Below are 18,183 nucleotides of genomic sequence, written 5' to 3' on the forward strand. Positions count from 1 at the left end.
CCTCATTTCGGATCTTATCCCTCAGGGAAACTCCTAACACAGCCCTCTCTATAGCTCGCTGAGCAACTTTGAATTTGTGAACAAGGCCATTTGTCAGTGTCCACGTTTCAGCACTATAGGTGAGGACGTGAAGGACACACTGGCTGCTATAGAGTATAGACTATAAATTATATCACACGGATGAAATTGCGGGAAAAAGCTAAAAAGCTAATCCTTGACAATGTTATGAGCGTGAAGCGTTTACTAAAAAACAAACTCTACAATAATTTTGACAGTGATACCTCGTGAGTCGTGATGTACCTAGCATGCGTAGAGAATGCGTTCACGGGGCCGGCTTCACAGACCCGTTCGACAAGTTTGATGTCATGCTCAAAGATAGAAGGAAATCGCTTCCCGTAGAGACCCCATAATGACTCTCCTTATAGAGACAGTATGACTGGGTCAAGGTTATTGTTGTATTTTTTGGGGACCTTGGCCTTGAATTAACTGAAATTATACACAAGTTTCAGTTTTTGACATAGGTATAATTCAATACGTAGAATTCAATCTCCAATTTGAAAGCGCCCCATTTCCTCAATTTTAAGGGAAAATTAAAAAAAGATATATTTGCTCGCACTTAACGGGTTTTTATTTTTTTTCTCTGCTTCTGGCTTTACTATTACAAGTTTATACGTAACATTATTATATGTAAAACTGTTATTAAATGTAAATTGTAACTTGTAAAACTCCCCTACACCGGTTTGAAAGGGAGCATCCCCTCATAATGTTAACTGTAGGGGAAAGACAACTTCTGCTTCGAGAATAACACTTTTGACAATACCTCAAGGCTCAGTCTCGATTTATTCGTTATTATGGTCCCACGAGCTATGATCTCATACTCCCTTCGTCATTCACCGCCCGCGTTCGATTTCGTTTCTCGCGTGCCGTCAGCCGTACTAGCACAGTGAACAGTCTACACGTCGCGCCCGTACAACGCCGCTCGCGTCTCAGTGTAAACAAACCAGTGAGAATTTAATAAATACAGGCAAAAAAATGGCAATCAGCAGATTATCCATCATCAAATTTTTGGAACTGGTGAGTTTGGGAAATATCTATCCTTAATCCAAACTTAATCTTAAGCTTATAGCCTGTAGGCATGAATGATTGAAAGATAAAAGGTCTACCGCTTGGTATTATGCGTCTGTTAAGGATGCCCGAAACGATCATTTGCAATTGACAATGCTTACGTGATTGAAGATTTCAAATGATGAGCGATTGAAGCTCCAAATGAGGGTGTATCATTTGCGCTTGCTTCAGTCTGATATTGAACTGCAATGAAGAAAGTCAAGTCGCTCGAAATATGATTTCAAACGCAGATATAGTTATTTCTTGCATTTTCTACCCACAAAAAACGAAAAAAAAAAAACTAGACATTGGTCCAAGAAATGTTATAAATTAAAATATCGCTTCACTAATGAACATTTACCAAGAAATCTTTAAAAACAGAGCTGGATGATTATAAAAACGATTCTCATTGAACGTCAATACACAGCGCGTCAATTGCCATCAATCAAAATTTCCATCAATGTCCTTTAATACCGTAGTTGCAATTGACAATTGCTTCAATTGTCTTGCTAAACGATCATTTGGCATTGACAATGAGCATCAATCACGTAAAAATTGACAATCGCGATTGATCGTTTCGGGGGCGCTTTAAACCGCTTGGCGGCGCTTGGTATGTTGTAATATTAATGTGCGTTGTGTGAAAATGGTATACCAACTGGTTACCTTGTTATTGTTTATAATATTTTCTTGGGAATAAAATGCGTAATATTCCTTCCCCATTCGAGTCGGCTAACGATATACTCGTTATACTACTACGATTCAGACGATTTAACGATTATTATTTCCAGGGGTAAAGTTAGTGATTATTTATAAGCATAAGTAAGTTAGGCACGTAAGGCCAGATTCGTATCTCCCAATGTCGATTTTTATGATTTTTAAGGAAAGTTTGCTTTACCTTTTAGGATTAGTAAGAATATAATTTGAGAGCTGAAACTGATCTTTCTGAAAAAAAAAAGGCATTTGGAATTTCCGTTACATTCTTTATTTTACTATACATATGTATTGCTACCCCATCTACAATAAAATATTAGGCATTTATTTTACATAGATACTTATAGCCTATCATATAATATCAGCTTGCGGAGTCCACTGTTGGACATAGGCCTTCCGTAGTGAGAGCCGCAACACCCTGTCCTCAGCGTTCCTTACCCAGGTCCCAGCCGCCTTACGCCCTCTTTATATCGTCCGTCCATATCGTGCCGGAGGGTGCCCCTTTGACTTTGACTTTGGCTTCGACTTTGCGTTCAAACGAGACAGCGCATAAATCTGTCTCGTTTTAACATTTTAACTGCTGAAACTTAACTCAAAGTGTGTTCTATGACTCTATCGATTTCAACCAAGGACTTTTCGGCCATCACCCCTACGACAAGCGTGGCATAGGTACCCCTACTCATTGCCATCTCTAGTTTATATTGTTGTTATACCTACTCGTAGCACTTACACAATATAAATATGCATACCTAGTACCTACTACCTATTACCTATACCCACGCATATACAGTGATTCATTATGTTTTTTTATGTAAAAATTATGACTTCATTGTAGGTGCCTATTAATTTACCCATTATAATCAGCAGTCACGCAATATGTAAAGAATATTTCCAGTTGTTTTGATAAGAGGACATTAACTTTTGGATTTGCATTATATTAAACAAACAAAATTTATAATTAAGTAGGTGGTACCTACTTAGTTAATTAATATCGATCACCCTAATAAAATAAATTACGTTTATTTAGTTAAAGAATCTGGTAGGTATGATGTTCTAAAAGTGTTTTTTTTGTTTTTTGAAATGTTTTTAAGTACAAGAAAATATACTCACCCATTGTTTATTTTTGCTTATTCTGGGTACCCACTTATCGATATCTTTCTTTCATTATTTCTTAGTTTTCTTTTTCAAAAACCGATGATTGTTATATTCCAAGCCCAATTTTTTTTATTCTGATAAAAATGGTAGGTACCTATACACCTACGATAGGTACCTAGGTACGTCAGTTTACATCCAACTTTTCCGCTAACACAACTTTACCTAATTAAATCAAAATTAAGAATAATAATAAAGCCGCCTTTGTTTTGATAAAGTTTTCCGTCTACCTATATTTTAAGATTGCTAATTAGAATTATGAGGAAATATTAAAAATAAATCATTGGAACGTTGTAGTGTACATATTAGTAGGTATTTCGACACTTTCAAGGACTTTTGAAGTAAAAATTCATTTACAACAACACCGATAAGTGATAGCTGTACCCTATACTCTGTTAAAATATTTTAGGTAGGTACTGTTATAACATTCGACTCGTTTAAAAATATTATCTGACATTATACCTACCTATACCTACCTAGTACCTATCTACCTATACCTATTTAGTATCGCCAGATGCACCTAATTTCACAAACAGTCAAGCCAGTCCTTCCTATCCCCCTTTCTTTAGTACTTAGTACTGGTATTTAGCACTTACTAGCTTACTTACAGTTACAACTTACAGTCCACTAGGAAATTAGGCCTATCTATCTGGATCGCTAATCGGCCTGTTATGCGGCTCTCGGAAATCCTTATAAACATAAATTAGAAAACAAAATGTCGTTAGTTTCTCTAACGCTTTCTATTGAAGACGCAATGTTGTTCAATTAAAATGCAAAAGTCGTGCGGAGGTCGTAAATGATCGTTTGTCAAGGCTAATACGGTAGCTGGCCTCATAGTCAATGTTTACACACGTCTAGTTATCATTAACTTAAAATAGGTATGCGTAACTTCAATATTAAGATGCTTTAAGGTGCGTACCTACTAAATGCGTAGGTGCTGACTTGATTATTTGTTACAAGCAAATGCTCCTGGCAAGGCTTCTGGCATTCAGTTAAAGAACAAAATAGACAAGCTCTACCTTTATTGAATTACTAGCTGATGCCCGCAGCTTCGCCCGCGTGGCTTGGTCAGATCCCCTGCAGCATCAGGATTGAGGAGTTGGAATCCAAATTTTTTATGAAACAATGTCGCAAAGTTCCTCTATCGATTAAAAAAGAAATGACGCAAATCGGTTCTGAAATCTCGGCGATTTCGGTGTACATAGGTAGAAAAACACAACTCCCTTCTTGAAAGTCGGTTAAAAAAGTAGCCTATGTTACACCCTGGTCAATCCTCTACTTGTATGTGAAAATACCGATAAAATCGGTTCAGCCTTTCCGAAGATTAGCCTTTTCAAACAGACAGACAGACAGACAGACAGACGGACAGACAGACAGACAGACAGACAGACAGACAAAAATTTTAAAAACGTGTGATTCAGTTATGGTATCGTTCAAATAACCATATGACCTTAATATGTGGTAGTTATTTTGAAATTACAGACAGACACTCCAATTTTATTTATTAGTATAGATAATGCTTGTAATGTTGCAACTAATAGCTCGGACTCAAGGTTAGTACATTTTTTCGAGTAGGTATCTAAGTCAACCTTGCACACTTTTGTAATGCATAAATACCTACCTTATACAATTTCAAGCATTGCAGAGCGGCAATGAAAACATGCCACAAGTCAGTGTAAAGTTGATATCAGACCGATTATACTGAATAAATATTCACTCGAGTGATTGTCACATTTTATTTGTCACTTTAGATTCATTTTATGTTCAGATGTTTCATTTCGAGTGAATGATGCCGAATTAACAGGGCTCTCTCCGTCACTCGCGTCATACAAACGTAGTTCCAATTTCATTTGAATATTAAGCAACCAAAGTCCATGAAATTTTGCAGACATATTCTAGAAACTAATATCTATGTCTGTGGTTTTCCAGATTTCTGTTCAATATTCGGTTTCAAAGTTACGCGATCTTAAAATTTACATACAAATCTTTGAGCCCCTGTAATTTTAAAACTACATATTTTTAGAAAAATCTAAAACACCACAGACACAGATATTAATTTCTAGAATATGTCTGCAAAATTTGATGGACTTTGGTTGCTTAATATTCAAATGAAATTGGAACTACGATTGTATGAAGCGACTGACGGAGGGAGCCCTGTTAAAGACAGAAATGACCAAAAAATTAACCGTCTTGATATCACCATTACAAAAACGAATATTCCTCCGGCTTGGAGCTGCACCTTTGTAATGTAATGCTCAAAACCGAATATAACCTGAGACTGTGTTCTCTCGATGTAAGCCAGTAATTGAGGCAAGGTCCATCGCCTTGATAACCTCGTGTGTAGCACTGCATTGCAATCGCGACCACGTAATGACATCACCACATTTTATGGACTCTTGATATGAAATATTGCGTCATGCTTTACGCCAGAAACATCCTACTTGCCATATCCTCGTAAATTGATAAATAAAAAATGAAAAATAAATAAAAATCTTTTTTGTTTAATTATAAATCATATCAAGTCAAAATAATGAGTTTGACATGAGTTACAAATTAGTCGATACTATTACTAATTTCTTAAACTGGACCCCTTTGAAGTAAAGATTTTTATATAAACCTGTGAGGACGATACTGCCATTGGCGCAATTACTCGTAAAATGCCATAAGCCTACTTTGTCGTATTAGTTTACAAATTGCGAAAAACCAAATTACATTTGAATTTCGCGAACAGACCCCTGTCATGCACCTTAATAGATACTAATATTATAAATGCGATAGTGTGTTTGTCTGTTTGACTTTCAATCACGCCGTAACGGAGCCACGGATTGGCATGATTTTTTGCATGAATATAGTTAAAAACCTGGAGAGTGACATAGGCTTCTTTTTATCCCGGAAAACAAAGAGTTCGCACGGGATTGTAAAAACCTTAGCCCACGCGGACGAAGTCGCGGGCATCAGCTAGTAATTATCCCTACTACATATAAATGAACGTTTATCAGGTAGCTGGTACATGCATAAATTTTAAAGTCTTACGACCGAATACTTAACACATCGCTCCAAACGCTAAGTAGGCACTTAGGTTATGTCTAGGCAGGTACCTAGGTATACTTGTATTTCTTCAAATGTCTTCTGAATTATGCATGTGCAATAATTTGCTTGTAATACAAAACCATAGCCTAGTTTGTTGTTATAATAAACAGTAGGTGATACCTTAGTACGTACAACAATAAAAATAAGTACCTTGCATACATTATAAGAAGTAAGTACCTACTTACCTATTCTCGATACCTGCAGAAGTATAGAAAATATTAATATGTATTATGCAAAGTTAGTTGACATTTTATAACTAGTAATATTTTTTCCTCATTAAAGTAATCTTATTAAGTGGTAGGTAGGTAGGTATGTGTCATAATAATGTTACGTGGGAACAATTTAATAAAATCAGCCAGAGAAAGAATGCTACCATGCCCATAAGTTGATGTCGATCTGTAAATAAGTAGAATGAGATCCATGTTGACATCGATTCGTTATAATCGTCAATCGATCGATGAGAGAGTTTCTCGAGTCCTACGCCGCCATCATTCTGTTCCGGTCGATCGGTGATGAATCACAATGGTAGATCAATCACCAGTCGCCCATTGATCCACCATCAATCAATGATGGATCGATTGTTTGATCGAAGTATCCGTCGATTAGTCAACGCTATAATTCATCCAAGACGCTACTACATCAACTGAACCGAACCACGTCGGTTGAATGGATGTGTTAAAATCCTAAAGACCTTATCATTTTAATTTGGTTTTATCTCCTGTTTCTTGCGTTGTGATGCGGCGTTTTGGATTTTGTACACACAACATTTAGCCGAGTTCGGGCTTTTTCGTAGCGCGATACATACTAGACTTATCTTAAATTTTAAGATGTTATTTGTGTAAATATTTATTGTGTTAAATATGTGTTGGATCAGTAAATAAAACTAATTCTATTCTATTCTTTTCCAGGCGCTCACCTGTTCCTGCGTGGCGCTGCACTACCACAGCTATAATGCTGAAGCAGATGTTGGCATGCTTGTCACCGGAACATTCGTCGGATTCCTCATCATATTTGCAGGAGCAGCTGCTGGTACGTTAAACTCAGTTCTTCTTCTTCTTCTCTGGTGCCTCTTCACCATTAGATGTTGGCCGTCATCTCGTCATATAATTTCTTGTTTTTGCCAAACGGAAAAGTAGTGCTACGTTGGCTATCCCAGTCCATTCTCGGATGTTTCTAAGCCACGACTTTCTTTTTCTACTGACGCTTCTCTTTCCCCCAATTTTGCCCATCATGATGGTCTGAAGGAGACGGTACCGGTCACATTAAACTCAGTTAACCTTATTAAACTAGATAATAGAGTCTCCTGGCTGAATTTCTGCCATGGCTCACGGCAGCCAATTTCAACGGCGACTACGGGCATATAAGTGTATATGCAAATACAGGTGTAATCTTATATCTTTAACCTCATAGTCTGATAGGACGGCAATCCGACACAACGGGAGAGAGATCAGGCGCAGGCCCACGTGCACTCCGAAGCGTAAAACGGGGTATAACACCATTTTTCCCAACGGCTACAGAAACAAATTAAATCTTTGCCCCCTACACGTCTGGTATACTTTTCCACCACCCACTATGTAAAACCGGTTCCTACCTACATTCAAAACTATACGATTTGAGGCTATCCGAAGTTGCTCTGATGCTGCAAATGTCCATGCGCAGCGGTAAATTTGTAATTTAATTGAAATTTTAAGTAACAATGCTTACATAAAGTGACCCGTATACCCATTTGCTCGCTGTTATTCTGCAGTATGTTTATTAAAGTCCTACGCAAAGCTGAAATTGAAACCATTTCCTTGATTACTTCCAGGTTACGTAATGCAGACACCGTCCCACAAACGCATCGATGTCTTCTATTCGCTAGTGGGTGTGGCCTTGTTCGTCGCCAGCGGAGCTGTCATCATTGATAAGTAAACATTTTTTATACAGTACAGTCGTAGGCAGTAAGAAGCCTTCGCATCGTTTCGCTTCGCTTTCGTTGGGGGTCCGGGGTTCTAACTTCTCGTAGTTATGTGCGTTTTAAACTATTTTCTCTTCAACGATGAAGGAAATTATCGTGAGGAAACCTATACCCCAGAATTCGCCATAATGTTCTAATTTGCCAATCAGCACTTGGCCAACGTGATAGGTTAAGATGATGATGAGGCCCTAATCGACTCTGTGACAGTGGAGTGTTTGTATGTAGGTAAGCATAGATACAATTCTTTCTGATCGATATCATAGACGCCTCTGCTATCATCCTTCTTACCACCAAATAGATAAGTAAGCTGGTTCGCGCAGATTTAGGTTCGAGATCCAGAGCTTTTATTTAATTACGCTTTCGCTGAGAAAAATTTTAACAAATTATTCAATTGAATAATCATGTCATTTTGACATATTCCCAAAGTTATCTGGCAAAGTTTATCTGGTGGTGGTAAAACCGGCCCTTAGACTCTTCAAAATAGAACATTCTCTGTTTTCAGATATCAGCACCCTACCATATCGGAGACTCTTCAAAATAGAATATACTCTGTTTTCAGATATCAGCACGCTTCCAAATCGGATTGGACCAACAAGAATCTAGCGAAAGCTTCCTTGGCAATCATCAACGGAGCTATTTTACTGTTCGACGCCGTGTTGACTCAGCGTGGCGGATAGATGGCGCTTTTTAGAAGTTTCTTCAAAGATTTAAGATAGAGTTTTTAGAATTTAAGTGATTCGAGAACGTATATTACGAAACTACAAAGTACATGAGGCGAATGCAAAAACAAAGATACGAGTATTAATACCTAATCAAAATATTTTAAAAATTGTTTGCGGAACGGTACCTACAGCTCAGAAATACTCTATACGGATCAAAAAATCTATACATATACCTGCGTCGATGTTTATACAATTAAGTAAATGTTTGACAATCGTCTCTTGGAACAATAGGCTATGTAATTTATTACTTACACAGTATCCAGTACCTACATTATATTAAATACATTAGCTATAATTATTTATGTAAAGTAAGGATTTAGATCTGCTTTTTGATATGGTTATTAATATTTTGGTAAAGGCTTTACCTATATGTTTAGAATAAGATAATCTTATACAATAGTACCTAAGCTAAAACAGAAATATTTTACTAAAGATATTCAGGATTACCTACTATTATGACCGTGCCTTATAAACATTCCCCTTTTTCACAAAAAAGAAGAAATTATTACCATAAGCTATTTTAACTGCCGAAAGTTATTACAAAAGATGCGTACGTTTTCTATCAGTTTAATGATAATACTTTATTAATATAATAATAATCATCACTTTTATATTTTATTTCGAGACCGGTGAGCAGTTTTATCTTTAAAATCGTTTTGTTACATTTTATTTTATTTTGTTACTAGGTATATTTATTTACCTAATTACTTGTATTTTGCACAATTAGTCAGGAAGTGTACAAAATAATATAAGCACTGTGAAAATTACCTCATAATTCACAATTCTATAAACCAAGTACAATTTATATTGCTGTTATTTCTTTTTATACTGAGTATAATAATGTTTTAAGTTAAAGTACTAATTCTACAAACGCTCTGCTTCCACAATCTACTGTGTTGCACTGTTTTACCTTATGTATACGATTTGCTATAAAGAAAGCGTAATTGTAATCAAACCCGTCGTACGACTATGATTATACAGGGTGTAACCAGAACGCTAGCAAAAGCTTAGCGTTACTATTATACTACTTACACAATCTAATGCCAATACTCTTTTGCTCTAATCTTGTAGTTTCAGTGATTTAGTATTTTTCAAACCCGCATTGTATAGCGTGCAAAACTCGAGTCTATGCCCCTCCTACGACGCACCATTGACTTTGAGTGACCTATTTACGGAACGTTCGTTGACCTCTAGCGTCAGTCAGATGTTTTATTTGCAATATATTAACTTTGAATAAATACAGAATTTTATAAAAAAAATCCGTAATTTTTGTTTGGCATCTTATCAATAATCATCAGTAGTACTATCTCATGTCTTCGTTGCTAGCGTTGGTTACACCTTGTAATAGCATAGTATATAAAGAGAGACACAGTAGTCCGACATCTTTGATCTCGTGGTAAATCACGTCCACAACGACGACCTTAGGGCCCTAACTATGTAGGCCCAGTTCGGGTCTCTCCTTGGTCCCGCACTTACCAAAAGATTCCTCTGTCTACGGCTTCTTCGAAAATGTAAGTGTAATATATACCTGTCATTCAATTTTTTATAATTGACTTATTTTAAGATAAGATTGCATTTTGTAACTTTTATCTACCACCTATTTTCGATCTGTTTTAATAAAATAATTTAATATGATCGCAAGTTTTTTTTTATTCAAGCAAAATAATTTAATTCATAAAAGCAAATTTTTTTTAAAGTAAAATAATTTAATATGGTCACTAACTATGGGCCTAATATAACAAGCTCAGTCATTCAGCGGGTGACGGAGGAAGCTATGCTTGGAGTTTCTCTACGTTATCAAATCAGATATGAGGAGACCAGAGTAATCGTTGAGCAATGGCTCAACGGGTCGCGAAGCTAAAGTGTCCATCAGCACATTCGAAAAACTGATAGACGTTGGGGTCTCAAAGTGCTAGATTGTCGACCTCGCACCGAAAAATGCAGCAGTGGAAGACCCCCCACTAGATGGAAAGACGACATTAAAAGAGTCGCAGAGAGTTGCTGGATCCAGATTGCAGTGGAAGTCCCTACAAGAGACCTAACGCCCAGCTGTGGACGTCTATGAATGAATGATTTATTCAATAAAATGAAGGTACAATATGTTTAAATAATGTCTGATGAGCCTTATACATTTTACGATTTTATCTGGTGTTTGAATATTATCTTAAATTTTTGTATAAAAATAAAAGTCAAGACTAAATATTAACTTAAGAAAGACATACATAGACTTTACACAAGCAAAAGTAAAATAAATTATTAAAAAAATGTCAACATAATAAAAACTCAAATCAATTATTGTTAAGAGGGCTCTCTCCGTCACTCGTTTCATACAATCGTAGTTCCAATTTCATTTGAATATTAAGCAACCAAAGTCCATGAAATTTTGCAGACATATTCTAGAAACTAATATTTATGTCTGTGGTTTTCCAGATTTCTGTTAAAATATTCGGTTTCAAAGTTACGCGGTCTTAAAAATTTTCATACAAATCTTTGAGCCCCTGTAATTTTAAAACTACATATTTTTAGAAAAATCTAAAACACCACAGACACAGATATTAGTTTCTAGAATATGTCTGCAAAATTTCATGGACTTTGGTTGCTTAATATTCAAATGAAATTGGAACTATGATTGTATGAAACGAGTGACGGAGAGAGCCCTGTTAACAACTCAAAATGTCCTTGTCTGTTAGGTAGTCTATCGGTTGATAATGCTAATGCTGATGCAAGTTTTCATTTGTATAATAATAATTATAATCGCTGTAGCATTATAGCACTTTCCTATGGAAAAACAAAAGTGATTCGTCAAGTTCAATATTTGCATTCTATACACGCGTTATAGCTGTGATTCATTGATTTCGATATTTTCAGGGTTCCGTGCCTCAAAAGGAAAAACGCAACCCTTATAGGATCACTTTGTTGTCTGTCTGTCTGTCTGTCTGTCCGTCCGTCCGCCGTGTCTGTCAAGAAAATCTTTAGGGTACTTCCCGTTGACCTAGAATCAAAAAAATTGGCAGGTAGGTAGGTGTTTAAATTTTCAAAGTAAGATAACTATACCAAGTGGGGTATCATATGAAAGGGCTTTACCTGTATATTCTAAAACAGATTTTTATTTATTTTTATGCATAATAGTTTTTAATTTATCGTGCAAAATGTCGGAAAAATTACCCCAGCACGGAACCCTCGGTGCGCGAGTCTGAGTCGTACTTGGCCGGTTTTTTTTAGTAACTAAGTAAAATAGGTACTTGTATATAATCTACGAAGTGGTAAGTAGCAATCAATCTGTCGAACATAGCATTAGTACCTACTGTTTTGTTGATTTTTGTAATTATTGTACTTAATATCGTCAGTGTTGATAAGTGTTATAAAACAGAACAAAATCATTTCTCTGTTCAATAAGACGTACTAAGTTAAAGACATAAAAATGAAAACTATTTTAATTGTAGTTTTTGCTAGTTATATAAAACTTTCAGAAACTTCTGAATTAATTAAAAAAGCTGTATCTGTTGCAAATAGCGCTTTCAACAAGTATCATTTGACTTCAATAGTTTGGGAGCGTTGTGATGGTAAAGAAATAACAGATTTCTTGGAACTTTATGAAGGAACTGTTGTTACGATTGCAATGAATAAGGATGTTGGTTTCAATTATACAGATTTTCATACGAACGTTCTGTATAAACAGACAGTTTTCTTTGCCGTAGAGCCAGATGAGTTTGAATATTTTCTAAAAATGATAAATCATGTAATCGTAGTTCCTATTAAAGTAATCTTGGTGATTGCGAATCGTGAGCTATCAACTATTTCTACGATTTCTACTGAATTCACTAAAACAGCTTGGGATAATGATGTTGGTGATATCGTAATTGTGGGTTATGATGCTGACGATACTGTGTCACTAAAGACATACTTTCCCTATGAGAATGGTATTTGTAACAACTATATTCCTGTAAGTTTACGGCCCAATACAACGAAGTATTTTATGGAAAAGTTTCGAAATTTCAATGGCTGCCCTATCAGAGTAACACTTCTGGAGAACATTCCCTATGTGAAATTGAAAAAAGAAAATGATACTGTTACAGCTGTTGGTGGTATTGATGGCAATCTACTGAAATTAATAATAGAAAAGGTAAATTCTACAATGGAGATAGTGTCATCTGTCGATTATGGCGTGGTTAGTACTTGCTTAAACGGTACAAGAGTTGGTTCTTTTAACAACTTGGTGTATAACAAAGCCGATATTATGGCACCCTCAATTATTATAGTTTCAATGAGATACGTTAGATCCCAGATATCTTACGTTTACTACACTGTGAAAGTTGTGTGGTGCATACCTAAACGCCGAGAAATATATGAGTGGGTAAAAGCTATAATGCCTTTCTTAAACATGTCTACGCCTATAATTATTTTAGCAATCCTTATTATCAACGTAATAATGAGAGTAGTTAAAAAAATTGGAAAACTAAAAGAGAAGTCTAATAAAGGAAATTTGTTTCAAATGATTGGAATATTTCTTGGTCAACAAGTTCACATCAACTCTAAATATAGGATAATTAATAGCTTATTAATTTTTTGGATTTGGTTTTGTCTAGTCGTTCGCATATCATACCAAGGTAAACTTATAGATGGACTACGGAAAACGATCTTAGAGCCACCCATTGAAACACTGGCTGAAGCTATGAAAGTTTTTGATGAACTTGGTGGAATGCCGACGTTCATTGAATTGTATAGGAATACATCTATTGAAAATAAATACAACTCTATAAAATTGAGCGAAATTCCGCATTATTTGAAGGAAATGGCAGCTGGGAGGAAATTTTTACTGGCAGTAGACACAACGCAGTTACTGTATTATAGAAGAGACCTTCATATATTAGAGGAACGTGTAACAAGTGTGCCGGCATGTATTCACATGCGAGCTCGATGGCCCGCTGCGCCCGAAGTTAATCGCCTCGTCGGTCGGTCGGTAGAGTCAGGATTAGTCCTCAAAATATGGATGGACATAAGAAACGAATGGTTACTGCACAGGAAGGTAAATGACACTAATACGTTCGAACCATTGGGCTTAAAGACACTAAGTTCATGTTTCTACGGCCTCTTCATCATGTATTGCATAAGTTTTTTTGTGTTTTCTCTAGAGATCATTTTGAATCGATACAAGAGACCGAAAAAATGTAAAAGAGTGATAAAAATTAAGAAGAGAAACAAGATATTTTTTTGGCAGTAGTACTAAGTCCCGTATATAGTTTGTATTTAGTAATATAAATTCTAGATGTACTTCCTAAGAAGGCATTGTAAAAATAGTAGGTACATAGGTATTTTATTTTATTTATGTTATTGAAGAATCTTGCAGCATTCATATTGCAGAAGCTGATAAGCTTAGATTCAAATAAAATAAATATGTAAATTTAAATCGAAACCAATGCGATTTATACTCAAGATATTTATAAACAATGCATATCACGCAAATGTTCTAAATTTTTCTACATTTTCGGGAATATAAGTATTCTCATTTTGTTTTATCTTTAACTACGTTTGCATTGAAGTAATACTAAATAATGTACCTAGGTATTTTAGGTTGTAAGTACAGCACTCTATGTCTAATCTGTGGTTATATATTTAATTATACCTACCTACACGTAGCACCTAAGGTTATATCTTTGTAATTCTGTCCTTTAAATCTTCTCTAAATCTAAAAAGAATTTTTGAAATCGGATGATAGTTAGGTGTAGTTTCAAAGAATACCTCCTACACCCGAACTTACTTGATCTCTATCATATTTAGTGTAATTTTTTTCATATTTTGAATACTGAACACGTATGATAAAAGGTCATTTTAAATCAGCAGTTTCTGGATTGGGCCTCTCATTACATTTCCCATACGAAATGCCTATTACATGTAGCAGAGAGACACATTTCCATGCAAATGAAATTCGTGGTGCGTGTTATCTGGGCGACGTATCTTTAATAACCATAAATCAACAAATCGAACCGTACCTAGCAATTATTTATTACCTAGAAAAACCCTCAATTCAATTTTCCAGTTTAAGTTATTACAGTGTTTCGTGATCCAGCATCCTTCGTTATTCATTTGTGTGTTATATTCAGACTACATTGTTTTTTATGTCAATAAATTTATCTTAGGAGTCAAAAGTACCTAAATGTTGGAGAGTTGGTGGATATCTCACCTGATGATAAGTGGGTAATAATGGGATGGTTCTATAACAGTTCTACAACTATCCCATCGTTACCTCCAGCGGTATACAACTACTACGGACTGTAGGTACAGCATTGTCGATTACGATCAAATAGTCTCAAATAAAACCTTTAAAGGCTAGAACACACAAGGCGCGATTAAAACGAGTTGAAAGCCGCTCCTAGATTTGGAAAATTGAAATCTATACGAATACCTATTATAAATGCAAAAGTGTGTCTATCTATCTATATGTTGGTCTACATGTCTGTTGGTCTATCTGTCTGTTACCTTTTCATGTTCATCCATTAAACCAATTTCGACAGACAGTATTTTACACAGAATTAAATTTGATACATTGGTTTTTTTCTATGCACGTTGGTAACAATTTTTTCGTAACGAGCTACAAAATAAAATTATCTAATACTTTTGGGAAACGGAGGCTTAATTTTTATCAAAAAAAAAAATCAAAGTGCCCACGGGATTTTTTAAAAAACCTAAATTCACGCAGACCAATTAGCGTCATCATAATATAGGTACAGCTAGGTGATAAGAAATCTTTCACAATGAAGCGTTTGTACGAGCGTCGTGCAATGCGGTTGCCGTCGCGTCACGTTTTGTATTATGACGTACTTTATACGTTTGCTTATAATATTACAAATCGTACACGCGTACGTGCGCATTCCGTGTGACGTCCATCTGTGCAGTTTCCGTTGCGCTTTGTACTTATGTGTCAGGACCTTTATGACCCAAGCTGAACTAGCGAAGCAGGTATTTGCACAGTATCGGCAAAAAATTCAGAGATCGCCTAAAATTTGTCCATACAACACGGTCTGCTAGCGAACTTTACAGATTTATGAGTGTCGAATAGCGCGGCGCTAGACGCTACTGGCCTATTGTTTTTCACGATTTATGGCCGTTGTTCGAATACGAGTCACTGGCACAACAATTCAAGCGAACGTCATTCGGCATTTGACGGAAACACGCGCGGTGTGGTCGTATTGTTCACTCGGCACGCTGCCCCATGTTATAAATGAGGAATGGGCAACAATTTCTGCCTTTAACGCCTCAGTACAGCGACGAATTTGCACACGGCAACGAAACGATTGACGTCTTTATAGTTTTTCGAACAGACATCTTGTTGAAAACACAGAAATTTAACGTGACCGTAACCAAAATACAGACAAACGAATCACTAATATAAAACCTAATAAGTAGGTAGGAACTCGTAGAGAGAAGAAGGAACATTATTGATTGCGCAAAGAAGAGAATATTATTGTGTACGAAATACTATCTAACATCTGACCCTGATTACTTTATAATAATATAAATAAGAGTACCTATATTATGGTCTAAGAAAGTGTTATAGATAAACAAGTGTAAATTAAAAATTTATAACACCCCCGACAAGTGATGGTTACCTACAGTAACTAGAAAAGAGCTGATAACTTTCAAACGGCTGAATCGATTTTCTTGGATTATAGCTAAGAATACTCTCGATCAAGCTACCTTTCAAACAAAAAAAAAAAACTAAATTAAAATTGGTTCATTAGTTTAGAAGCTACGCTGCCACAGACATATACACGGTTACACTCATCAAACTTATAACACCCCTCGTTTTGGGTCGGGGGTTAGTGAAGCATATTTTGGTAAAGCCTACGAACATCATCTTCATTAAACAATCGGCTCATGTTTGGCAGGAAGTTGGCTAATTTGTTATTCAAAGTATCATGACACGTTTAAGGAATGTATCTTCTATTTGTATTTGTAAAATAATGTAAATGTAGCATCCGTAAGATATCGGTTTCCTATTCATATGATATTTATTCGTTCATCTATAAACATTCAAAGTTGATAACTTACCTTTGAAAATAGGAATAGAATTTATTTGAATTATCTAATAAAGTAAGGAATAAAAATTTCAGCAATGATTTAAACTTAAGAGAAATATATAATAACTAGTGTTTTGCTCGGTGCGCGAGCTGCTAAAGCAGCTCACGTGACGTGGTTAGGTTGAATTTATTTATTAAGATACACAATTCACCCCGAAAACCCCGTAAAACGACACCCATATCGATTTTTTTCTTAAAAAGTGCATGTCCGCCATCTTGGATTTAAAAATAAATGTCGTTATCAAAATCAGCACCCTGGAAAACTCTGAAAACGACATCCATATCATTTTTTGTAAAAACGGGGTAGTTGAGGTTAATAAAGTAGGGTGCGTGGGTGCGCGGACCACTAAGGTGGTCCGCGAGCATGCAGAGTTTGTCCCACCGAGTAGACCTTCGGATCCTGATCATCTTTTGCCGAGAAACCACTCTGCCATCTTTTATACCCTCCGAGATAGACACCGATGAAGTTTGTGTGGCGGCCATCTTGTTTTTCCAAATTTTTCCACTATTTCCATTAATCGTTTATTACTTTCTTCCAAGATTGCGAGTTTCAACGAAATCGGTCGAAAAACAATAGAGTTGCAAAAATCATATAGGCCGCCATCTTGTTTTTCTGAAATTTCATAATTTTCCCCTACTCATATCGCGCATCCGAACATATCTCCCAAACATCAATGTATCGTTTTCTGTCTCTTTCTAGGAGAATGAGACATTCATAATCGCCATACAAAATGTATGGAAAAATAAATTCCGCCATTTTGAATTTTTTTTCTATTCATCGAGTAGACCTTCGGATTCTGATCATCTCTTGCCAAGAAACCTCACTTCCATCTTTTATACCTTCCGAGCTGGACACCAGCGAAATTTGTATGGCGGCCATCTTTTCTTCGCCATTTTGAATTTTTTTTCAGCTTTTTGGCAATTGGATGACGTCATGAATGACATTTGCTCGAGCACCCCCCACCTATCTTCAATACCTCAAGCGGGCCCTCCACCCGTCTCCGATATCCTCAATCATCAGCTCTCTCCATAATTTTGGCTTACTAACTTTTTGTTTTCTATACGATACCATCAGTGAAAAAAAAATTTTTCATACAAAATTTTACAGGAGTTTCTTAGTTGAAAATCTCGAAAATCTCCCCAAAAGTGGCAACACCGGTTGCATATTTCTATACTGCCAGCCGAGATACACAATCGATTCATACATATTGACTTTCCAAAATGTTGCCAACTGCCTCAAAAACGTGGTCAAAATTTCGAAAAATAAAAAAAAATACAAAATGGCCGCCAACTCGTTTCACAGAAAGATTTTACACGGTTTCATAATTTTCCTATTAACTACAGGATATACCGCGCCCGATGACGTTTC

At 36.0% G+C, this 18,183-nt stretch overlaps 2 protein-coding genes across 3 annotated transcripts; both read left to right on the forward strand.

Annotated features, from left to right (window-relative positions):
• The first annotated feature begins 906 nt into the window (after positions 1-906).
• Positions 907-10,371, forward strand: LOC123872213. 2 transcript variants are annotated; one of them, XM_045916397.1, is made up of 4 exons: positions 907-1,074; positions 6,966-7,086; positions 7,865-7,964; positions 8,517-10,371. In XM_045916397.1, the coding sequence occupies exons 1-4, from the start codon at positions 1,033-1,035 to the stop codon at positions 8,689-8,691; spliced, it is 438 nt and encodes a 145-aa protein (XP_045772353.1). In that variant the 5' UTR covers positions 907-1,032; the 3' UTR covers positions 8,692-10,371. The 2 variants fall into 2 exon arrangements, with proteins under 2 accessions (XP_045772353.1, XP_045772354.1); XM_045916398.1 differs by having other exon boundaries at positions 912-1,074; positions 8,574-10,371.
• A 1,636-nt stretch (positions 10,372-12,007) lies between these two features.
• On the forward strand, positions 12,008-13,980 carry LOC123872211. The gene has a single exon (XM_045916394.1). The coding sequence runs from the start codon at positions 12,158-12,160 to the stop codon at positions 13,955-13,957; it is 1,800 nt and encodes a 599-aa protein (XP_045772350.1). The 5' UTR covers positions 12,008-12,157; the 3' UTR covers positions 13,958-13,980.
• Positions 13,981-18,183: the final 4,203 nt, after the last annotated feature.

The sequence above is a fragment of the Maniola jurtina genome, chromosome 14, assembly GCF_905333055.1.
Source record: "Maniola jurtina chromosome 14, ilManJurt1.1, whole genome shotgun sequence".
In the NCBI taxonomy this organism is placed as follows: Eukaryota; Metazoa; Arthropoda; class Insecta; order Lepidoptera; family Nymphalidae; genus Maniola; species Maniola jurtina.